Source organism: Cupressus sempervirens, chromosome 4 (genome assembly GCF_028749045.1).
Source record: "Cupressus sempervirens isolate cs-2001-9-10 chromosome 4, ASM2874904v1, whole genome shotgun sequence".
In the NCBI taxonomy this organism is placed as follows: Eukaryota; Viridiplantae; Streptophyta; class Pinopsida; order Cupressales; family Cupressaceae; genus Cupressus; species Cupressus sempervirens.
Window position 1 is genome coordinate 478,462,769 of NC_143121.1, and position 25,937 is coordinate 478,488,705.

The 25,937-nt window shown below is 35.8% G+C and overlaps 2 protein-coding genes across 7 annotated transcripts in view; one reads left to right on the forward strand and one right to left on the reverse strand.

Annotated features, from left to right (window-relative positions):
- The window catches only part of LOC149562034 (propionyl-CoA carboxylase), a 337,515-nt gene that overhangs the window by 32,884 nt on the left and 278,694 nt on the right, over positions 1-25,937 (forward strand). For 5 of the 6 annotated variants that reach the window (XM_089825583.1, XM_089825585.1, XM_089825582.1 and 2 more), the window contains exons 2-5: positions 3,824-4,025; positions 16,115-16,189; positions 16,356-16,457; positions 16,715-16,755. In XM_089825583.1, the coding sequence (XP_089681709.1) occupies positions 3,824-4,025; positions 16,115-16,189; positions 16,356-16,457; positions 16,715-16,755 (420 nt within the window). The remainder of the gene's footprint in view (positions 1-3,823; positions 4,026-16,114; positions 16,190-16,355; positions 16,458-16,714; positions 16,756-25,937) is intronic. The other variant, XM_089825584.1, reaches the window with a different exon arrangement.
- Positions 9,848-13,139, reverse strand: LOC149562035 (uncharacterized). Its single transcript, XM_089825578.1, has 6 exons — positions 12,312-13,139; positions 11,957-12,189; positions 11,687-11,839; positions 11,201-11,601; positions 10,691-11,096; positions 9,848-10,555 (listed from the first exon to the last, which is right to left on the reverse strand). The coding sequence occupies exons 1-6, from the start codon at positions 12,926-12,928 to the stop codon at positions 9,972-9,974; spliced, it is 2,394 nt and encodes a 797-aa protein (XP_089681704.1). The 5' UTR covers positions 12,929-13,139; the 3' UTR covers positions 9,848-9,971.

Below are 25,937 nucleotides of genomic sequence, written 5' to 3' on the forward strand. Positions count from 1 at the left end.
TGTAGCTCATCCAATTGTGAGTGTAATTGAAGCTTATTTGAGGCCATTCACACAAAGAAGAGGAACATGTTAGCACAAAAATCCCTCAATGACCTTGTCTTTGTGCAATAACCTTAAGTTGCGCATAAGAGAGGCAGAGTTAGTACCAACTGGTCCACTTGATTTGGATGTCATAGATCCTTATTGTGATTGGACATCAAAGGAGCAACCTGCATTATTCACAGCAGATGACATCTATGATTTGGAGAGGCAGCCTATGGAGGAGGGTGGATTTGCAACATGATTGGATGACATTCCTAAGGAGGATGAGGGCATCGAGTTTGAGAGTGAGGAGGATACAAATGTTGAGGAGTCATTGCCAATGTCAACACCATCTACATCCAGGGTGGAGGTCGAGTCACAACCATAGTGGACTTATACGGTTAGACCCCCTCCCTTCCAATAGTTTTTACTAGAGTTGCTAGGAGGGGGAAGAGGAAGATGTAAACTATTTTGATCTTGTACTTGACACTTTTATTGGATTTTAGTTTTACAAAGACACTTTGCTATTTATAGTTTCTTTTGAAGTTCAGACTATGGCTACGAGCCATCAACATTCCACACGAGGACGCGATTTTGTATCCTATTTGAATTTATATATATCTAGATCAGCTTATTTGGTTTGTTTACTCATTTATAGACTCATTAGATGCATATCCTTATTGAACTTTGCAAACAAAATGTATTTCTTATTTTTGAATTTATATATATCTAGATCAGCTTGTTTGCTTTGTTTACTCATTTATAGACTCATTAGATGCATATCCTTATTGAACTTTGCAAACAAAATGATTTATGATTGGATGTGTTTGTCCCCAAACACATCTATCCAACATCAGTCATGAACAGGGACACACACATCTACTTGCAAGTTGCAACAATTATGATTGGGGACAAACACATCCAATCGTAATCACTAACTTGTATGAATGGGGACTAACACTTCCAATCACTTCACTACCTTACACATCCATCCACTAACAGCCAAGAAAAGTGATTGGGGACATACACATCCAATCACTAAAAACTCGTTGGTGGATTATTGGGCAAGTGACTTGCCTGTAAATTGGCTGACTAGTACTCATAAGTTCTATGATTACTAAGCAAGTTTTGCAACTATGGGTCCACCCTCTTGATTCAATATGTAAAACCCCTTTTGGATCTTTTTGCAATGTTCTGATTTTTTTTCATTTATTTGATTCGTGAAACAATGAAAAGTTGAAACAAGTAGCTGAAAAATTCTTTCAAACCTTCAATGGCTGGTATACAACCTCGAATGCATCAAATACAACAAATCCAAATTTTATATGTCAAATTACTACAATTATAGTAGTTGATTTTTGGTTGATATGAAATGAACAACCAATATGAAACCATATGGCATGCAATTGTGCTAAGATCTGAATAGTTTATGCTCTAATACATCAATCATAAATGCTTGTAATATGGTTAGGAAAGAATATATTGATTTCTGAAATGCAAATAGCAAGTAATTATGAAACAGTAAGGTGCAAAATACACTTAAATTTGAATCGAACGTCAATTCACAACCTTCTGACAATTGATTTTATTTGATTTGCAACTGCTGCGACAATTACATTGACAGATATGCCAATTGGAAACTTAATTTCAGATTGAGACCAATTTGTTTTTAGACTCACAAGGGGCCTCACTTGTTGATCCGTGTCTATATTTGAATTGCTTGACTAAAAATGATTGAAGTAAACTGCCAGACACCAAAGGAATTTTGTGAATAGTGAGATTGGTGGCTGGATATGACTGAAATGAAATTGTAACAGCAGCAGTAGTCCTCCCATAAAGTAAATTGCCCAATATGAAAAGATGGATGGCTAGTAGAGGGTTACGGGGGACCTAGAAAAAATGTTTTGAAGGCTGATATGTCTGAACACAAATAATGTTGCAAATATAACCTCCTCAATGATGGCATAGGTCCTAATAGGTGCGATCAGCCTTAACCAGCAGCATTGATCACAATAGTTAGCAAATTAACCTCCCTGTATGGCAGGTGCAGAAACTTTGACAACAAATTGTGACAAAAATCATGTAAATTATGTCTACCGAAACTCTCGAACAACAGCATTGATGACAGTAGTTAGCAAAAAAACCTCCCTGTATGTATGGTGCAGAAACTTCAGCAACAAATTATGATAAATATCATGCAAAATATGTCCACCTAAACCCTCAAACAAGAATAAGTAGCAGAAGTGGTAGCAACAACCTCTCAATCCTGTGCCTTTTGAAATAAGTAAAACTTTGTAATATGCAAGAGGATGATAATAATATATACTTTTGAAACTTTACCTATACGGTGAATTACTTAATGTGATGAAGATCTTGTTGGTAACTGGACATTAAGCACCTCAAGAATAAATATCAACAGCAGTAGCAACAACCTCTTAATCGTGTGCCTTTTGAAATTCATCGACGAAGCTCTGGATCTGTGATCCAACAAACCCTTAAATGTTAAGTAAAATTTTGTAATGTTTAAGAGGATGAAAATAATTTGCTCTTGAAACGTCACCTGTACAGAAAGGTGAATTACTTGATGTGATGAAGATATTGTTGATAACTGGACATTAAGCACCTTAAAAATGGTATGCACATTGTTCTTGAATTAATTTATAACATTACATGCACATTGTTCTTGAATTAATTTATAACATTACATCAAAGAAAAGTATGATCTAATTGATTCACAAACTCTACTTAGATGCTTTCTTCACCCAAAAAGTAAAAGGAAAGATTATAATATTCTTTTCTTAGTGACTAAATTATGTTAGGACGTATCAAGCACTTCTCGTTATAATAGCACAGGGAGCCCAAATGGAAAGATAAAAGGTTTATAATCAGGATTCAGCATACACACCAAAACTGGCTAGAGTAAAAAGAAATCTCTCTACTGGGGGGTGAACTTTGAAAGATTTTACAAAAATCAGAAATTCTTGGAGACATTAGGTATATTGCCGAAAGTAAAAATATCATAAATGCTCAGAGAATTTAGCACAAATTACAGATAATACAAAATTCAAATAAAAAAAAATGTTACAGATATTACAACTAGTCATGTGAAAGAAACCTCTGTGCTGCAGATGTTGATCGAGAAGAGAAATCAAATGGGTATCTTGACCAAACCTGACTGGAAAATTGTAGGTGTGACTGTGTGAGAACAATCACTGTCTGTAATTCATGTAGTACTTAAGGCCAATGATCCCTGAGATGCACTAATAAAAATGGGTTTTGTGTGTATGCAAAGATCACATGTACTGTGAGATAAACAAATGGCTAGTATTCTGAAAATTGGTGCTTTACATCTTTTGAGATCATACATATCTATGTTTGAGTACTTTCTCAATCTATAACTTGTGTGATATATGCAATCCCTTTCAAATAAATTAGCAACCCATACTTTTCTTTCATCAATATATGTTTAAACCTATGTATGTGCCTTGGTATGCACATAAAAGTAGTATTATGTGCAATTGTCTTTTAGTTTATGATATCTTGTGGGGCACTCAATTTCTTTATCTTCTATTTCCCCTTTTTCTGAGAGACATATGCGATGCTACCATTTGCTTTTCATTCTTTGCTTGATTTTAATGAGGCAGCTTAGATTTGTTTAAAGTTTTGATTCATTTTTTGGGTCAAGATTTCCATTTTTTCTTAGTTTTGATACTGTCATATGTTTGACGTATTGCTATATGTAAACAGTAATGGTTACAAATTGTCAGGCTGTTCTTATTGCATACATTTCTTCTTCTTTCAGAGGGAAAATCCCATTAGGAACAAAGAAACGATTCGCATAGGATGTGGTGCTGGTTTTAGAGGTGATAGGCCAGTTGCTGCATTACAGTTGCTTCAAAGAGTGCCGAATTTAGACTATCTTGTACTTGAATGTTTGGCAGAACGGACCTTGGCTCTTCGCTATGATATCATGATGTCTGGTGGAAATGGCTATGATTCCCGGAGTATGTTTCAGATTTCCTGATATCATTTCATATGATTTTTTTGAGTGTAAACTAATGAATTTTTTATAGCATCAGCAGATCCGCATCGAATTTCAATTCCTCTTTAGTAAAAAAGTTCTATGGTACTTTGGTCTCATGGTTTTATCCTTAAAATCTGATTTTTCTCAAATAAAAGCCAAGTGTAAGTATCTTATAAATACTTATATTGTCTTTGTGAGATATTGTTAATTAATAGGATATCAATTATAAGTAATGACATGCTCTTGATATTTGACGCTCACATATTTCTCCTCCAATCTATATAATTATTCTTCATGTTGTAGGGGGAATCAATTCTTAACAAGTTTTACCTCACTATTTTCCATTAACATGCTATAGCTATTGTTATGGTAATATACACCCCCTGATTTTTTTTGGGGTAGTTTTACCAAAAAACTTGACAAAAATAAACATTTATTTGGAAGGACACTGCTTTTGCAAACTAATATATCATTTAGGCATGCAATGAGCTGATTACAACAACCTCGTTATGAAAATCATTTCCAAGAGTTACATTACATAGATTTGGTCATGAATAAATGTATGAAATATTTCAAGAAAAGAACCAGATGCAACTCACAAAGGTTGGAAACCAAATATTCAAAGAGGGTTGATTTTTGAAAATAGCCAGACTCAACTGTAGCCTGAAGCCTTCTCAATGAGCCTTCAAACTCTACCACAACATCAATCAATGATTACCAACAGATTACCCTTGGAGAGTCTGAAAGATTATTTCTTGCAGGTCTGTAATGACAAAACAGCAGCCCTAGCTCTGATTGTAGTGCCAACACAGGGACAGCAAGGCATAAAACTCCTTAAAAATCTGTCAAAATTGACTCAAACAGTCACAATTAGGTCTAAAGCAACTAACAGCATCTGATTGATGTCAAAACAATGCCAATAAACCCCTAGTTATGCCATGTGGTTTCTAGGGAAGGGTGGTCTGAAAAAATGGGCAACTTCCTTGATAAATATTAAAATCCATAACAACTGATAACCCTCGTAACAAGTATCCAAAGTAATCTCCTTACACTCAGAAAACCTTTGGAGAAGTACTCAGAATCACATCATAAACCCATCAACAAGGTGACCAAGTAAGAGGGTATGCCTAGCCATGGATAGGTGTATGGCCAGCACCTGTAAACACTTGCAACCTTCTCTAAAATATACCAAAAATCTGCCCAAAGCAATCACCAAAAAAATCTAATAACTTGCAAATCCATTAACCTTAAACATTTATTCTTATCAGATTTCCACAATCCATTTAAAATGTAAATCTATGTTTTTTAGCATCAATGTTTTGGATCATTCTCTGTATTCTAGCATTCTCTCATCCCAATGATGGATCACAGAGAGTGATCGGAAATGTTGATGCAAAAGAACATTCACAATCGAATCCAGAAATATGTTAAAATCCATGAAACTCCAAAATCCAGTAACGCCATAAAAATCTAGGCATTTCCTGAGTGAAATATCCGATCAACTAGGGCAGACCTCTAACCACCGAAACTTGTAAGATTGAAGAGAGTTTTTGTCCCCAACAATACTCGGAAGAACTCCTTTATTCATTCTGACATCTCCTTTATTCATTCTAACAACATCTCCTTAAGTTTGCAAACTTTGAATGAATGAAATGAGAGCCAAAATTCTAATTTATAGAGTTCGGAGCAAAATCGGATATTTTAATTTCAAATATTTGTTTCCTCGAAAGCCTGCCCAAAATATTTTTGAAAAACATAAATTAAACACTAAAGTGAACAATTAAACATGACTTTACTAATTTAATTCAAGTATTAAATTATACCATACACGCTGTTGAAAAACTTGCCAAGACATTGTAAAAGGAAATAAACCATGTTGGAACATAGTTGATGCTGAAGGATGACAATTTAATTTGGAACAAGCATTGACTATAAATAGCAAACCCAGAAAAACTTAGAAAGATCGGTACTGAAATAAGCACTTACTTTTATAGTAGTTTTCTCCAAGGATTGAGGAGAGCAAACCGAGAAAGATTGTTGTCAAAACAAGTACATATTATAAAATTATAAATAACAATATTCTCCAAGGATCGAGGAGAACAAAATAAAAAAAGCCTAGATTAACTCCAAAAGTTTAAAGAGTGTTGTAACCAACTAGAGTACCAACTGAAGTCCAAACCATCACCAGATGCCACAAAATCCCTAAAACCAAGCCAATTCTCACAAAACAAGAACACATAAAAATGGGGACATTAAAATTATTTTTGATGAACTTTTATTTCTATGTTTTCTTTATGGTATAGCCAGAGTAACTTTTTCTATATTAAAACTAGAGCTTAGAAATCCATGAAGATAATCAGCAATAAAAGAGACAAAAACTAAAACAAAGAACACCAGAAATATCCTGGGAAAACCCTTCTAGAATGAAGGGAAAAACCCAACCACACAACATAAAATATCATTTTATTGATAATAGAATTCAAGTGTACAAATATATAACAATAGGAGAGACTCTTCACATTATAACCGAAGGTCTGTTGAGATTCCCAAAACTTCTATAATTAATTATAACTCTTCAAATATTCATGCCTCAATGCATGTGAATGACATATGTCATTTACATTTAATATTACAAATTATACTTAAGTGTCTTTTTTAGTTGAATGCAATGATAACAGTAACAAATTGCATATTTCCGGAGATAAAGATCTCTATTGCAGCTACCATCTTCAACACTTCCTTTTAGCCAGAGAGAGATCTTTAGTTGAACAATTACACAAGACTGCAACCAAAATGTTAATGATGAAATCTCATTCCATATATCCTATAAGATTCATGAAAACTTGTAACAATCGATCACATTCATAGAATCGCTCAACATGAAACCCTATAACAATTAATCACATTCATGGAATCACTCAACATGAAACCCTGCAACAATTAATCACATTCATGGAATCGCTCAACATGAAACCTTGCAACAATTAATCACATTCATGGAATCACTCAACATGAACCCTGTAACAATTAATCACATTCATGGAACTTGCAACAATTAATCACATTCATGGAATCGCTCAACATGAAACCTTGTAACAATTAATCACATTCATGGAATCACTCAACATGAAAAGATTTGCAAGACTCATAGCTAAGTCTTTATTCACGGACTCTCTCAATGTGAATTGTCATGGAATCTCTCAACATGACATCCAACTCCCATCACTGAATCTCTCAACGTGATGACATCATGGACTCTCTCAACACGATGCTCACTATCGCATAGTGAAAGAGTTATCGTAGCTGATCTTACAATCTCATTTATTCACACAAGAATAGAAATAGGTATAACAAAAGCAAGACGTAGTTCCATTTAAGTCTCAAATTTTACAAATACCACAAGCATCACAATCATACATGAGAATGAAGAGGATTTCTTAATCACTCCCTCTTAATTATGAAGCCTTCCTTTGAAGCTAAAATCTCCCTCTAAAGCTCAACATCCTTATCTTATTGCTTTAGTTGCGTTCTGCAACCAACAATGGTTATTAATAACTTCATAAGATTAAACCCTCATCTCAAATATATAACTCAGAATACTTATTTGTTTGAAGTATAATCTTCTTGATGTGAAGCAATAACCAGTGCTAGAAGTAATGTATGCAGCTATTACACAGGCTCTAGCCGGTTAGTACTGAGAAAGATTTAAACAAATATTCTACCCAAAAATAATTCTAAGAAATCAATGCAGAGATAGTGTTAAGGAGATTCACGCATGGAGATACTATTCAAGTGATTCATGCAAAGAGTCAAATTTTACCATGTATCTTTCATTGCCATGCAAATCATACAAAGGAGTAACTGAAGTATTTGATCGTCTCCCGCAAAGACCAAAGCAAGGATAACACTAACAGAAAAATGTAGGCTTCACAAATTTCCAAATAGATGACAATCCAACGCAAATAAATCCTCCAAAAATCTTGCACCCGCATAAAAGTGCTTATGTAAAACATAAATGTTGAGTCGATAGAAAGAAGACAAAACTGAAATCTTTGGTGAAACACACAAACGAAGGTGACACGATGTTGTGAGATGTCATGATAAGAATTGTTGGCGCCATGAACAATATCAACTACATTGACATCTATAACACTGGAGTCTGGCAATATGATGACCATGGAAGTAGTACCAGTCCATTGACAGTCTTCACATACTAGAATTCCACTGTATCCATTGAATGTATGTAGAACCAAATGACTCCCAATACCCCAGTCTTCCCATTACTTGTGACTCTCTCCTGACTTCCACTGTCACGCCTTGTCTGCAACCTTCAACACAAGCTTGTCTAGTGAGATATTATATAGACTGCATGTACACAGTATCTTGAATCTTCATGTGCTCAGGTTGACTTTTGTGATTGATGAGCCACTTACTCACCCGTTCACTCGACAAAGAAATGACACACAAGGATTTCACAACGCAAAGAGAAGAGTAAGATACAATGAATTTTCTCACTACAAAATTTGCATAAGCTTCAAAGGCATCTTAAAAAATCCATCAAAATACAAATGACGACAATAGACTATACAAGAAAGAGAAATGAAAGTGAAAACACTCTCCTTGACAATGAATTGATGCATGCAAAGATGCAAAAGAATATAAAAGATAAAGAAAGAATGACGAGTTGCTTCTTTCGCATAATATAAAATCTAATCACAATCGTTCATGCATATGACCCTGCAGCTAACCACAATTGCATGGGCTTTTCTTTCATCCATACAAAGGAATCGCAAAGCGTGATGAAAGAATAAAAGAAGACGACAATATGAGAAAAACAAAACGGTAGGAAGATCCGTCACAAGCTTGAAATCACCATCAAGAGTCGACGAACTTGGAAGGAAAAAAGAAGAAGTCCAAAATACTATACAAGATTTTAGCTTGGGCAAAATACTTTTGAAGATCAACAATGAATTCAAAACATAGATGCAAACACGATAGCCAAACAATGTAATGTAAAAAAATAGATATCTTGCGAAAATTTGGAATCCAAACGAAAAATGCAACAACAATTGTTCTACACAAATATATAAGAAAGCATCTGCAGATAAAGGAAAGATTTGACCTACTATCCCAAGAACACATACAAAATCGAAGAAAAACATAAAAGATCTTGAAACAATATGGACATGCAAGAATTTCTCTCACAACCACCATAATAAACACATATATCTGCTCTCCTTACTATTAAAACTGTTATTGTTGTTATCTAATCGAACTCTAATACCATGTTAAAACTAGAGCCCAGAATTCCATGAAGATAATTAGCAATAAAAGAGACAAAAACTGAAACAAAGAACACCCTAAATATCTTGGGAAAACCCTTCTAGAATGAAGGGAAAAACCCAGCCACATAATAGAAACTACCATTTTATTGATAATAGAATTGAAGTGTACAATATCCTTTGGTAGCTACCAAAGTAACAAGAATCGGAATCGGATCGGAATCGGCAAGGCCGAATAGAATCGTGAATCGGCAATGAATCGGCAAATTTGAAAAAACCCTTTAAATTTAAAGATTTTAACAATTTAAAACTTATTTCATGCACCCTTTATTGAATATAACTTAAACACACTATAACATCATCAAATAGAAGTTAAAACTTAACATACATAAACATGGAACATAAAATCCATCACATATGTAACTATGTTATCTAAAATGTAAATTGTAGGCTAGCTGAAGTAAATAGAAATCAAATGATCACAATGATTTAAATCATAGAATGTATGTAAGGTGATCCATAAGACATCAAATCATAAATGTATGTAAGAATCTAAGATGAAGATCCATGAAAGTTTGAAACATATGTCTATCAATGATTCAGTATCAATATCTGTAAACAAAATATAAAAACAAGGCTCCAGCTCAAGCCTCAGACTCATAGTCATCATCATCATCCTCAACATCATCCTGAAGCTCGGCTGCAGCCTCAGCCTCAGCCTCTGAGTATCCAGTCTGCCTAGTAGCAAGGCGTCTAATGTAGGTCCTAGAGGACTGCCGAGCCATATCTCCCGCATGTAAGATGGGCTCATGAACGTCGCTAGGGCCTGTGCCTGTGTGTGCACGTGTGCGTCTACCAATGCCTGAAGAACGTGCTCTAGCTGCCTCAGCCTCTATATCCACCTGGTCAACCCACACACGGTCTTCCTCAGTGAAGACTGGATCCACAACCTCTGTGAGCCACTCTGATTCTGGATCAATCTCCTCTAGAATGATCGGAGAGGAGTCAGTGCCCAAAATCTGTCTGATCCTAAGACGGAGGTTGTAATGAACAAAGACAATATCATTCAACTTCTGCACTGTCAACCTGTTTCTCCTCTTCGAATGGATGTGCTCGAACATGGACCAACTGCGCTCACATCCAGAAGCGCTGCTTGGCTGACTCAGAATACGAATGGCAATTTTTTGAAGTTTTGGGGTTGTGGCCCCAAACATTTGCCACCATCTATCTGCAATAAGGGAAAAATTGAAAATAGAAACAATTAGTCTCATTTACAAATTACAAGTTAACTCTAAAATTACATAATCAACTTTAAGATTAGAATCTAGATTCATGAACATTGAATATATTATTTAATTTTTACCTGGCTGTAGTGTTGTCTGAGCATTTATGGCCATCCTGCTAGAGAAAAGTGGCCCCTCTTTATTGTTGAACTGGTCTAGCTCAACAATCGCAGCAGCGCTATCTTCATCGCTACTCAACCTCTGAATCACTGTGTATAAGCCAGTGAGAACCTCCGCATCTGCCTTGAACTCAGGACGGAAACGATATGCCGGATTCAGAAAGTAAGCTACTGCATGGATGGGTCGATGGAGCTGATTCTGCCATCTCCTATCGATGATGTCCCAAATAGGGCCATACCTCTCCTGCACTCCTGCATATTGGGCTCTGATGGCCTCCTTGGCCCTATCCATGCCCTCATAAATGTAGCCCATAGAGGGCTTCTCCCCATCAGCAGTTCGTAGCAAAGCTACAAGGGGCTCAGTGACCTACATATAAAGTAAAACAAAAAACTTGAGTCAAAAATTAAATATAAAATAATATAACTTAAAGTAAAAGTAAAATACTAAATGTTAAATTGCAATAAATTTACCTGCAGGATTTCTCTAGCGGGTTTCCAAAAACCATCCTCATCAAATATGCAATCCGCCACATCTATCCCTACAGTGGTCGTAGCATAGGAAGAGGAAATCCACTCCCGCCCAACAAACATGCTCCTCAATTCATCCCTTGATGTCAACAAGGACTGCAAGGTGATGAAATTTGAGGCAAACCTCGTAATACCTGGGCGAGCTAACTCTTTTCCTTCTGTGTACTTCCTCATTGTGCTAAGGACAAATGAATGATTATAAATGAATTTGCATATGTTTTTTGCCCTTTCCACACATGACTTGACAAACTCAAGTTTGCCAATTTCCTCCAACATGAGGTCAATGCAATGTGCCGCACAAGGGGACCAAAATATGGTGGGGTGCCTCTCCATCAAAAGTTTACCTACAACAATTTTAAGTCAATTAGAAATTCAAATTTCAAAATTCAAATAAATTTATTTTCAAAACTTGAAAAGTTAAAAGTTTACCTGCAGCAACATAACTTGTTGCATTATCCGTCACCACCTGGATCACATTTTGTTCTCCCACCTCTGCTATGACTTCCTCAATAGCCTCACATAAGTATGTGGCATTTTTTACATGTGCGGAAGCATCAATGGATTTGATGAACATGGTATATCCTACAAGTAACAAAACAATGAATTAGAATATTAAAATTAAATGGATCATCAACAAATTAGCATTCAACAAATCAAAATTTACAATTATGTATGTAGGAAAGTAGAATGATCAATTACCTCCACAGGATACAAGAAAATTGAGGAGTGTTCTATTCCTCCTATCTGTCCAACCATCAGTCATGATGGTGCAACCCTTTGCAATCCACTCCTTTCGGTTCTCCTCGAGCTCAACCCTCATGTCCTTTACCATCTCATCCAAGAGGTATCCGCTCAACTCAGCCTCAGTTGGGGCTTTAAACCCCGGACCACAAATAGCAACCGCGTCTATCATGTTCTGCCAATAAGGAGCCCTGTCACAAATAAAAATTTAGATGTCAAAGACTCAAATTATAAAACAAGTAAATATAATTAAAGTTTTACTTTTACTTTTAATTTTAACTTTAAAGAAAACAACGAAAAAAGAATCAATTACCTGGCTGCAATAAATGGAATGTTGCAAAAGTACCAAAATTTGCATATCTCCTTTCTGGCAGCATCATGAATTTCCTTGTTCAAACCCATGCCCTCAAGCGTGGGTTGGGAACCAGGAGTAGTGCGGGGCACAAAGTAACTATCCATTCTGTTTTTCCGCACTCTAGGCTGCAATAGGTTGGTGTGGGACTCTGTCTCAGTATGTGACCGACTAGCACCAGCACGAGCAGAAGAACTAGGATAAAAAGGAGGCCTAGAAGAACCCTCTTCAACACAACCTACAGATGCAGAAGCTGTTGCAGATGCAGATGTGGATGCGGCTGCAGATGCGGATGCGGGAACATGGGAGCCAATACCCCTTAACCCTTCAAGTTGCATTTTCCTATTGGCTTTGTCTTTTTCAATTTTTTCTAATGCCATTAAGCAAGTGCGTTTTGCCTCAGGAGTTTGGTGAGTGCAAATTGTAACATCGTGTCCAGGTATAGAAGCAATGTGGTATTTCAATCTATAAATACCCCCAGAAGTTATTTTTTCTTTACAAAAAATACATTTTGTTTGATATTTGGTTCTTCCAGGAAACTCTTCGTTATATTTCCAACATTCATCTTTTCTACCCATTGCGAATTTGCAAAAAATGAAAGCAAAGGCTGCTGCAATAAAAATTTATATGTAAAATATCAAAGTTTGAAGCTAATAAAAGCTACAAAACAACAAACCCTAGTTTGCAACTTAGTAAAAATAAAGAACATTCAAGATCTAAACTAAAAATCTTGAAAACTATAAAAATTTAACAAAAAATGCATAATACACTAACATGCAAAAAAAAAAAGAGCACTTACCTCTTGCAAATGAGTTGAGGAGTGTTGAGATTGACTCCCTAATGCTCCCAATGCAATTGATGGCCTCCCCAAATGGATTGCTGATCTCTTTTGTGCTCTTTCTTCTTGCCGGTTAGAAACCTATGGCTTTTCTTTTCTCTTCTTCTCTCTCACTTTTCCTCTCTTCTACTCATGTTAAATAAATAGAAGGACCTTTAGGGTTATAACAAAGAGAAATGGTCAAAAACAAAGTAAAAAAACCAAGCAATTTTTTTAAATTTTACAACTCTATACTTTATTGGCCGCGGGCGATTCCTGCCGAGTTTTCCAGGCGATTCATGCGATTTTTTGCCTGAATCGCCTGAATCGCCGATTCAGGCGATTCACTTGAAGAAATCGGCAATGGCGATTTCCGACTCCAAAAAAATCGCCATTGCTGAATCTAATCGCCGAATCGCCGATTCAGGCGATTTTATGGCGATTCTCGTTACTCTGGTAGCTACGAATATATAATAATAGGAGAGACTCTTCACATTATAACCGAAAGTCTCTTGAGATTCCCATAACTCCTATAATTAATTATAACTCTTCGAATATTCATGCCTCAATGCATGTGAATGACACATTTCATTTACATTTAATATTACAAGTGAAACTTAAGTGTCCTTTTCAGCTGAATGTAATAATAACAGTAATAAAGTTCATATTTCTAGAGATAAAGATCTCTATCATAGCTACCATCTTCAACAATTTTAACCTTGTTTTCTAATGCAAACTAGAGGTGGGTTGAATGAACAATTAACTAATAGCTTCCTGGAATCATGAAAGCATAAGAACAAGGAAGAGCAATTGAGAATCAAAAAAATCTATTCTATATAATTTACAAAAGAAATGTGTTAGCAATTTAATTTCTTCTGCAAGAGAACACAAAATTAAATAGTGGTTTAGAATAAATCTCTCACTAACTTAGGATGGCAAGGTCCTTGAGACACCTGAACTAACATAAATGTAAGCTAAGTCGACCTTAGATACTGAACCTTAGAAAAGACACAAATTCGTCATTGCTATACAATAGCTTCTTAGGGAAGTTTACATTAAATAAGAAGATTACTTACCTTTTTTTCCTTGGATACAAGCACTAGATTGTTAGCGGTTTTATCTTCCAACCAAGATTTTTAGATATATTTCGAACAAATACAAGCTAGTAATATTGCTATCAAGATTCAAAGTGTAGTTTTCAGGTTAAACTCAATGACCCATGTTTCATAAGTACTAGTTCAAAAGAATCATTCTCTCATGAGAATGAATGGAACACTTCACACTCATTGCATGTAGGTGGTGCTCACAGAGTTAAAGCATCGAGCCCTCGCAAGAGTTCACGTATCCTATTACTACTCCAACTTAGGTGCGCTTGACCATGGAGTTTCCTTCAAGATTCCTGCTTTACTCCACTTGCGAAACCTTCAACAAGTGTTAGGAGGAAACTCCATGGTTAAGTTCTAATTGGGCTTAACGTTAGAGGAAACTCAATGTTTAAATGTGCTCAAGCTGTTGTAGTATTGGGATAATTCACCCCTGTGAGCATCACCTAGATGCAATAATTGCTAAGTGTTTCATTCATTCTCATGAGAGATGGGTTCTTGTGAACGATTACTCATGAAACATGGCTCAGTGAGTTTGAAAATGGAAAAGAAATTTAGAGAAATTCAAAGGAAAAGAAAGAGGGAATTAGGAGAGATAGGAAATGGAAAGCAAAAAACAATGAAGACTATGCGAAGGTTATTGTTCAATTCTTTCTCTTGTCAAATTTATTAATCCCACTCTGAGTAAGGGAATGCCTACCCTTGATAGAAGTTGAAAGGCATCCTTAGCAACCGTACGACAATTCAAACTTTAAAAGCTGGTTTCAAAACAGAGGCATCCCTAGTGGCAACAAAAGTATTTTTGCAACCCATATGACATGAGGTTCATAGCAGGCAACAATAGTTCAAGCATACATGTGCATAATCAATGGAAAGATAATAACATATCCATCGTAATGTAAAGATAATAACATATCTAAACTGTATCCAACTATAATGCCAATACAAAAGAATGGTGATACAAAGAATCTTGAATCAAATAAACAGGCATAGCTGTACGGATCATGTCTCAAAATACAAACAACATAGCACAAACATGAGAGTCAGTACAGAAAACCATGTTCTTGGAATCAAAATGATATTGAGTATGCTCAAGAGTGGCCATCCTCCTTGAAGTGGCCACGTGTGTGGAGATTGGGGAGGGTGTTCATTTAACTAGTCCTTTAAGTTAGCAAAACTGCTGATCATGGGACACACTTGATGAGTCTAATTCACATTCTGGAAGGACGTAACTTTTACCATAAATATGGAAGTGCTTTTCTAGTTTCTAATCAATTACCGATGACAGTTAAGATTACATTTGCTACTTGTACTTGTTGCTACCGGTCGACCATCTCCCTTAACAGAAAACTGTAGTTATGGCATTTAAAATCCTTTGAACATATATCTCAATACTTTTTCTATCTATTAAATTTAAAAGTTTTAGGCTTTTAGCATACAGAATTACATTTCCAGTTTCCTACCAATTATCTATTTAATTGAAAATCACATTAGCATGTTGTTCTTGTCCCTGATTTATTTTTCCTTCTGTGAGAGGTTTTGCTGTGGCATCTTGAACCTCTTAAGATGTACCTTGATATTATTCATATATCTTTGAGATAAACATCTGCAATCTACACTTTCATGCCACATCTCAGGTTTTTCCAATAATGTGTTTGGTGACAAAAATAAAACTGTACCGTTTAAAGTGGATCATCAGTCACAGTAACAAATCTTCAGAGATTTAAATCCAAGTCTTTTAATTGCATGTTTTGATTATGTGTGTTCTTTTCTGAATTTGAAAATTTTCTTTACTGGTTATATGGAATATTCTTACCTACAGTTTTTTCTTTTTTTTGGGCCAGTCACGGAATGGATGTCAGTGTTGCTTCCATCAGCAGTTGAAAGGGGTGTTTGCATAATTACAAATATGGGTGCAAGTAAGAATTCCCATTGAATTTATTTCAAAGAAATATAATTTGAATTAGCTAGCTTTGCTGCTTTAGTGAAATTTGTGATAGTCTATTTACAGGCCTGCAAAGAGTTTTCTAGGTTGTTGATGATGCTTATGAATCTGATGTTTAGAAATTGTTTTTTTGATAAAAGTGGATGCTATTGGAGCCCAAGAAGAAGTCTTAAGAGTAGCAAAAAGGCTTTCTCTTTCTATCACTGTTGCAGTTGTATATGAAACCTTTATGATTCAAACTGGTAATCTGGACTGTTTTGCAAAATAAAGAGACCACATTTTTTAATATGCTAGTTACAATTTCCCAACTTCCTGGTAATAAATACTTTACTTTAAGATCCTATTCTTATGTATATTTAAAAGTTAAGATGCTATCATTCTCATCTGGAATTTGAAATAGTTAATTTTTTCATGTCAGTTTTCTCTTTCTTACTTGGGCGTTTTGGTTAGTCTTTGAAATGTTGCTTACAGTTTTAAATTTCTGAACCATTCATTTCAGGGTCAGATATCCTTATTTCAGAACCTAGATGTGCACCTGGGGTATGTATTGAGGAGCAACATGCTTTTACAAGTTTTTGTTTATACTTGATATGCTTAAAGAATTTCAGTAGAATGATTTACAAACTTAAAATGGATTTTACTAAATGCCAAATGTTTTACAATAGCCCAAACATTAATAGCAACATCTGAAATTTACAACATACAGTAAAAGAAAATCTCTTTTAGGCTTCTCATTGATAGCTTCCCTCTTTGGCGTACTTGAAACATATCCAGAAAAATGATACACATATAGAACCAAAGCAAAATATACTTTTGAGGTCCATCAAGATTCTAGGATAGAAGGAAGCATTAAGGTATTTCTTAAGTGCTCAAAAGGAATAACCAATAATGTGGAAGTAGAGAAAGAAATTGCTTAAGAGCGATATTTGATTGACATGCATCGCAGGTTCAGTTATTAAGACTTGAGAATACTCAAGAATATTGATTTTGAATTCTAAAGGATTATGAACTTTGAAGTGTATCTCTATTTTAATAAATTTCATGGAAAGTTAAAAGTACTGAAGTTTTCTTTTCCGTGGGTTCTAGTCATTACGTCATGTTCAATTTATTGCATGCAGAACTGAAAGATCCCCAACCAAAATTCTAAGGCAATTATCTGATGTTTGTTTGCTATCTTGTCTTTGGCCAGCAATTCAGTAAGAAGTCTTTTTTTTTTTGGGTTTTTGCATTATATGGTTTTCTTTCTGTTTAAATCTTTCTATTTTCTTTTTGTAATTTTTGATGTTATAAATGAAATGCTTGGAAAAAAGGAAACTAAATTCTGATTTTATTTCATCAAATAAATTAATAATTTAATATCATAACTGTATCAGGACTGTACAGGCTGTAGCAGGCTTGACCAGCAAGGAATATGACTGCAAACAATTTTCTCCATTTCTGATTTGTAGCTGCTGAATTATTCTGACTAATCTGATCCACTCTTTAATTTTAATCTGCCCTGAAACAATATATTCCAAACCCTGACTTTACCCTGGATGTAGTTACAGCCTGGAGGTGGTACGGCTAGTTCTAATAGATCAGGAAATGTTTGAAACTGCCTTTAAAACCACGGATCTGCTACTGGTAAATAAATTCTGCTGATGTTTTGGTAGCTTTAGTAGGATAAACCAATGAGATCAAAGAGAAATATATATATATATATATATATATATATATATATATATATATATATAAAACTATAATTAAGTTTGCCATTAATTATATTGATGAATAGACTTGTCTCATGAAGGGACATGTCTCTTCTCTTGGTTTATTGCTCATACAAATACAAGAGGACGCTGCCATTTCGAAAGTACATACCAGACATTTTGGCAGTGCTATTACATCTACAACGGTCCTAAGGAGAAAAAACAATAACATGGTATTAGAGCCAACCTGCAAATGTTATTTGATAATATGGAATGCACAGATTTGTTTGTGGAGGAATTGATTAAATACATCATGATTTGTGACAAAACATTGCATCAACAATACAGAGATTTCAGAACTGCGAATGGAGAATACGAGGGCAGAAATATTTTTGAAACAAGTAGAGGGTCATTATTTTTCATATCAGGTTGCCTTTGTCAGATATGGACAAGGGAATGTTGAAACGATGGCGGTGATCTAACACGACTTAAGCAGTGAAAGAATGAAATAAAAAGGCTATGTCTGAAAAACACGACAGAGGTGTCTCAAAATAAACGATGTCTATTGCCTGTGCAATAGAAGAATCCTTAAGAGTGGTCAATTCTCTGAAACTTGATTCGGTCAGTGCTACTTGTCATTACTTTAGACAAGAAAATTAAAAACCATGATCGTATTGCTCTCTTGATATTTCACAGAAAACTATGAGGACAGAGATATGAAAGCGAATAAGAAAGAGGTCTAACAAAGGTGCCAACTGTGGCCAAGGCACTTGGCAGTCATATCCCATTTTAAATAACCTGTGCATATCAATTTCCAAAGCGACCAATCACATGGTAGGGTTGTACAACTTGATGACGACGAATTGTCAAACTAAATAGGAGGGAAAGAAGAGAATTATGTGGCACTTTGGAGTATAAAGATATTCACATGATCGAAATACATTGCATTTGATTCAAACAAAGAAGAGCATATCTTATATAGTGCCAAGAAATAAGATTTTCAAAGTCAACTTGATGGTGGGCAAGTGTTGGAAAAGGAGTTAATACCTAAGTATTGAAGAATGATGCATCTCAGAATCAGAAGCAAATATATTCATACTCAGCTATCATGATGAAGTTCGAACTCAGAAAGAGACATGGGTGAAAAAAGTCTTTGAAGAATTATTAATATTTTATGAGACTTGACTGTATTAGACTAGCAGGGATCGAACAAAATATGCAACAAAGGCAATTATATATAAGAAGAGGGATATATTATTAGGATTAAATAAGAGTGATGTGTGATAAAAAGGGAATACCATATTGTACTTAATAATGTGAAATATGATTACAGTAAAAACCGATACCATACACATGGGTAGACGTATATGGGGAATGATGGACCCACCAAAGCGGATATTAAATGGACAAAAGAAACCACCAGAATAAATGGAAACCATAGAAGATATAAGCGCATAACATAAGCCAAATAATATCAGTATTCAAACAATATGACAATGCATAAATATTAAATCCCTCTCTTTGAATAAAATGGATGAGACTAAAATATTAGTAAATCAGCATCAAAGATAGGAAAACAGGACAAGGAACAATTTCTTATAAAGCACGTGGAACCTATACATGCATAACCATCTCAATTCACCATTAATATAAAGGGATAAGAAACAACACAGTCAAAATGAGCAGGCATGAAACTCGGTGGGCCCAAAGGGATTTAAAAGTTGAAGAGGAGTAAATATATTAGGAAGAATATATTAAAGTGAAGTAGAGTAAAAATATTAAGTGGAATTATGGATAAGTATATTCTGATTATTATATCCTAAAATTACCATAATTTATTTTTGTTGTTAATCTCTCTTTTGTATTTCTATACATGCTATAAAGAGTTATTTGTCTTGATCCTTTTTTTTGTCTCTGGGGATGTTCTTGTAGGAAGAGGGAGATTGATATCAGATTCAGAGGGAGTCTGACACTTTGTTAAAGACAAAGTTTGAATAAGAAACTCAAAAGATTGATGTTCAGAGGGGATTTGACAAATAAGTCTAAAGGAGCAGATAGAGGATATGATTCTGTCAACCTTCAGTGATCTCTGTTATATTGATTTTGAAGGAGTAAACCATGTTGAGATGGATTCTCTAGTGCCCAATAAATTGAGGTAGTCAAGAGGACTATGATTCATGAATATACCTTGTGACTATGATTTTAATAGGCCTGCCTCCTGTGTACATCATGAGGAAGTGACGACTTCCAAATGATGTGACTTGTATTTGCAGAAGTTATTGAAAGCTAACGACCTTACAATAACCTAATTTTCTATTATGATGGATATCTTACAATGTTTATGCAGATCATGATAGATTATATTTTGCATGGTGGATACACATTATGAGAATGCGTGTACACATACCTTATAAACATTTTTGAGTACATGGTGAATGTAATGCAAATTGATGTTCTGGAGACCATTACATGGAGTACTTGGTGAATATCATGCAACTTGATGTTCAGGAGACCATTACTCACAATACTTGATGAATATCTTGCATCTTAACATTTTGAAGGCCATTACTTGTTGTATTTAGTGAATATCATATATTGATATTCTGGAGACCATTACTCAGAGTTTTGGTAAATATCATATGTTGATATTCTGAAGGCCAATACTCTTGATATCAAAATGGTGGATATCTTTTTATCAAAGATATCTTTAGAAATTGCCATACCTACTATTACCAATGGTGTAATACGTATCCTATGTTTGTCCTCCCTTGCTAAGAGGGAGTGTTGATGCTTTGGTAGCTTTAGTAGGCAAAGATATATATATATATATAAAATTAATTGCCATTATATTAATTATATTGATGAATAGACATGTCTCATGAAGGGACATGTCTCTTCTCTTAGTTTATTCCTCATACAAATACAAGAGGACGGTGCGAAAATACATACCAAACATTATGACAGTGCTACTACATTTGCAGCGGTCCGAAGGAGGAAACACAACAACAAACTCTACTCTTGACCAGTTCTAAAACAACTGACATTTTCCACCAAGTTTGGTGTCAACCCTTGCCAAGCCCTGTAGAGGCAGGAATAAACACCTTGAATGTATGAGTTCACCCCTACAGACTCATATCCACAATTGCAATATTTTGATATGCTCTATATCCAATCTAAAATCCCATCCTTTCCAAATTCACTGCTAAACTTATTCAAATCTTGGAATTGTGATGAAAGGGATGCTAGGTAAGCTGGTGTTTCATCCAACTCCTTACACTTCCAATAGTAGAGAAAAATCTCTCTAATTTTTTTTCTCTTCCGTAGATTTACTTCTATTTCTAATGGTCACTCTTCTATGTTTCCATATTCTCTCTGTTCAGTATGGAAGCTTTCTCTTTCTCTCTTTAGAATGTTTCTATTTCTCTCTTTGTTCATTATAGAAACATTCTTGTGTATACTTGTATATATAGATCATTTATGATCTGTGTTTAATAACACATTCATTATTTTACCATAATATGGTATCAGAGCTATTTTTTTCAAAAAATAATTTCATTATTGAAATTTTCTATTTATTTTTCGAAATGGGTTTTGAATATCTATAATTTCTAAATGAAAGTTTTAGACTCATAGATTTTCGAAATCTTTTCCTGCGTGTGTTCAATTTTTTGTAGGAATTCATTTTTTCTTCAAACTCGAGTAGGGTTTCTAAAGTATTTCTTTTGGACTTGTTAGAAACTTGCTTGCAGAATTATTTTGAAACCATCTATGTTTCCTATCTTTTGGGAAGGAGTTATTTTTTGCAAAATCGTGGCCCTATCTTTGTATTTTCAACCAAACCTTTTTCCACCATTTTTTCCAGTCAAATCTACCATTTTTTGGGTTTTCAAAAATGGCTAAGGTTTCTTTCAAAACTCTCTTTTTCTATGCCATGTAATTTTTTTTGCAGATTCTTGGTGGGTTGTTCTCTAGTTTTTTTGGGTACATCATTTTCGTGCCTCAATTTTCGAGCTAGCAGAATCAGATTCTAATTTAAGTTTTTTTCTGGGTTTTTTGAGATCTCTTTTGGGCGTTCTTTTACTTTTCTTGGGTCTTTCATCAATCTTCCTCAAAGTTCTTGCCATTTTTGATATTCAGATTTTTTTGCATCAAAAAACATGTCATGGCATCTCTCACCAATCTTCTCTTGGAAAATAGTCAACGATTCAATAGAAAAAACTACCACCCTTGGAAGTAGATGACGATCTTCGAGCACTGTCACCTTTAGGTACTGAGACTCGTCCTACCACAATCGATGCTACTCAATAGAAGTTTGATGAGCATAATCATGAAGCGCTTATGCTTATTAAGATTTTAGTTACTGATGATTAGCTGCCTCAAGTGCCATCTGGCAAGATAGTTGCAAAGATCTGGAAAACACTGAAGGATCTCCATGAGGCATCAAATAAAAGCAGAGCTTTCTTTCTGAAGAATCATCTATTCTTTAATATTATGGATGAGCACATGTTCTTATAGGAACATCTTCTAAAGATTAAGGACATAAGAGATCAGCTTGAGGCCACTGGCCGTACAATAGAGGAAGAGGATATGGCGATCATTACTCTTAAAAGTCTATTTTCATCCTATGAGCACTTTATTGAGACGCTCAACATTACTGCAATTAATGTTGACCTCAAATTTCTAGATTTGTGCACCAAACTTTTGTAGGAGGACCGTTGGAAACAACAGTTTGGCAACTGTGCTCCTTCATCCTCCTCTGAACAAGCATTTTTATCACAATCCTTTAACAAGGATAAAGGCCCATCTCAATCATCTGCTTAGTCTCAGAATATGTCATGTCCCCTTTTTAGTGACATGTCATTTTCGGTGAATTTGCCTATCATGGACTCTCGTAGGTAGATGATTTTGGTGAGAGAGTCATTTTGATGATTATTTGGGGATTGGATGGTCTATTTTGCTCGTGGAGAGATGGGGTTTATCATATATTTTTTTTGTGTTATGCAGGGCCAAAATATTATAATTTTGAGTCGAGTTGCACTTTTTATTTTATAAAGTTACTTTTTATATAAAAGTGCATTATAAAGGAATTTCATAAGAATATTTTATGGATACTTCTAGAAGTTCTTAGTGGCTTCTTAGAAAAGTGAATAAATAGAGTGCTTGGCCTCTCATTTGGACATCCTATGACTTGAGAGTTTACACTACTTTTCTCTTTGAGCAATTGTGGCGCCATCTTGGTCTGCAGATTGTCATTTGATCATTAGGAACGGAGTCTCCTAAGGATTTTTATAACTGAGGACGTGAAATATCCTTTGAAGAGTTGCACTTTGGAAGTGGTATTCAGCTACTTCAAGTTGGGCTTATTTGGACATTTCCAGCAAGGTTAGATTTTCAACCTGAACACACATTTTTGCTCATATCTCATTGTTGGCTGGGAGTTTAGTTTTTATTTTCTGGGAGAATTTTCCTTGGAGCCTGGTGATTATTTCCATAGCATTTTCGGCACCTTTCAGCTCAGCATTTATTTTGCTAGGTGCCATACCAGTCTGTACATGTACGGCTGTACCTATAGGCCGTACAGTCAGCAAGTTAGAGGGCAGGTTGGAGTTGCATTTTTATCATTTCGTCTTTAGCATTCAGTTTCCAGCATTTGCTCAATCCAGGTTCTTTTATTTTAGTTTGTAGTTGCAAGAAATTCTTAGTCGCATTCAGCCGGTGAGCGTTTGTTTGTAATGTGCCATGTTGTAATGCTTTGAGTTGAAAATTGCATATCATATGTAAAAGCATTTGGTTATCATTGAATAAATATATTGGCACTATTTTACATCAGCTATTTGAGTAGATTTGTTGCACAACAATTTCCTTTATTCAGCATTTTACTTTCAGCAGTGTATTTAGTTTGCATGTCAAGTGTTTGACGAAATTTCACAGTTTAGTATTAGTGGTTATTAGTGGCCTATTAGCAAGGGCCATTACAGTGGTATCAGAGCGGTGTTCTTGCCATCCTGTTGGGCAAAGAATCTTTATGCATTCTTCAGCTTTTGGATATCATAAGTATTATACACGCAGGAGAGTAGCACCTAAAGGTGAGCAGGAATTTAGAGATATACTTACTATGGGTGAAAGACAGTCACAGAGTCCACCTAGAGTCCCTAGGACTGATGAGGATGAGGCTAGAAACTTCTTCCGAGCTATGGCTATTAGACAACAGGAGAGTTCAGTCTATATGTGTATTGACTACTATGATGGAAAGAGTTGCTCAGCCAAGGAATTCGGAATAGGGTAGGGGGGCACCGGAGCAGGATAACATGAGTGTAGCAGGTTCACAGGGTGCTCCTAGGCACAGTTCATGGACTGTAAACAGGCCTACACGTCCTACATCCCTTAGAGAGGCGACCTAGGAGGCAGTAGAGGACAATATGCTGAAGGACTTTCAGGATGATCTTCGAGCTGCAATTGCAGAATGGCAGGCACTACCTCCACATGTTCGCGAGTTGCTGAATTTTGATCGCTACCTGAGTCAGAGAAGAGAGCACATGAGGAGTAGTAGGCAGAACTGGAGGCCTAGAGGAGGTTAGGACAGTAAGTTACAGTGAGCTACTAGCAAGCTCACCTTACCATCTTTCGACGATAGTGGACAGATGACAGCACAAGCGTGGATCCATAAGTTAGATACATTCCTAGCATTGAGGCCTATGTCAGAGACGGATGCTATCAAGTATGCCACTTTGCATTTAGAGGGCGCAGCACATGATTGGTGGTCACATGGTATGGTCACATTGCATCATAATTAGGTAACATCCTATCAGGATTTTGTGGATAGATTGGTAGAGCGCTTTGATAATAAAGACCTGGAGATCTTCTTCTGTGATCTTGCACAACTGAGACAGACAGATAGTTTGGAGGTCTACATTAGTGAGTTTCAGAGATTACCAGTGATGGTGCAGGATGTGTCCGAGAGGAGGTTGGTTATACTGTTCACAGAGGGGTTCTCTGAACCTCTAAAGGGGTGGATCAAGGCATTCGATCCCTCTTCATTGTAGGAGGCTATGAGGAAGGCATGGAGCATGGAGCTCATAACACCCTCCAGCAGGTTCACCTCCAGGAGCACTTGTTCATTCAAGGACAATAAGAAGTTTGATAAAAACAAGGGCAAAAAAGGTGACACCCAGGGTAAGTCTACTGCACCTTTGGATATGGAGACACTGAATGACTTGCGCAGGACAAAGCTCTATTTTTACTGCAAGGGTCCCTACGACAGAGATCATGATTGTCCTATGAGGCCTAAGGGGAAGGCCAACAGGGTTATGTGGGCTTACTACGAAGGTTCAAATTCTGATAATTCTGGACATGAGGTTGATCATAGTGATGTAGAGCCTGAGGCAAAAGAAAAAGCTCCAGAGACTAAGGAGGAGCCCGAGTTGCACTTTCAAGAGGCACGCTTGTATAGCATTCAACAGGAAGGATCTTTTAGACTGCGTGGCATTCTAGTAGTTCAGATAGTTATTGCTTTGGTTGATACAGGTGCTATGCACAATTTCCCTGATGCACGTTTTGTTGAATGTCGTGGAATCATGACTGAGGAGTTTGAGGGACTACGAGTACAGGTTGCTGATGGTTACACTCTTAAGTGTAACAGGATGGTTAGAAATTTGCCCTTACGTCTGAACAACTATGAGTTCAAGGTGGACTACCATGTTGTCAACATGGGTGATCTGGATATTGTTTTTGGGATGGAGTGGTTGTGCTCATTGGAAGAGGTCACCTTTAGATTGAAGGACATGGAGATTAAGTTTGAAGTGGATGGGAAGCAACACATTTTGAGAGCCATTAGGAATGGAGACATCAGAATTATTTCCTTCAGACGGTTGGAGAGGTTAACCACACACGATGACATTGAGTGGGCAGCCGTATGTACTCTCATGCCTACACAGGAGGGACAACATAAGAAACATAGTTGAAAGAGGATTATTTAGGAAATTGAGACTTAAAAAATATTTTCATGCATGAGTTTAATATTGAAAATTTAATACA

Coding starts and splice junctions, on each gene's coding strand:
- LOC149562035 (XM_089825578.1), bottom strand. CDS start 12,928: ATGGGTAGAAAAGATGAATGTTGGAAATATAACGAAGAGTTTCCTGGA. Junction 11,602..11,686: donor AACAAGTTATGTTGCTGCAG/GTAAACTTTTAA, acceptor AAATTGTTGTAG/GTAAACTTTTGATGGAGAGG. Junction 10,556..10,690: donor TCAGACAACACTACAGCCAG/GTAAAAATTAAA, acceptor CCCTTATTGCAG/ATAGATGGTGGCAAATGTTT.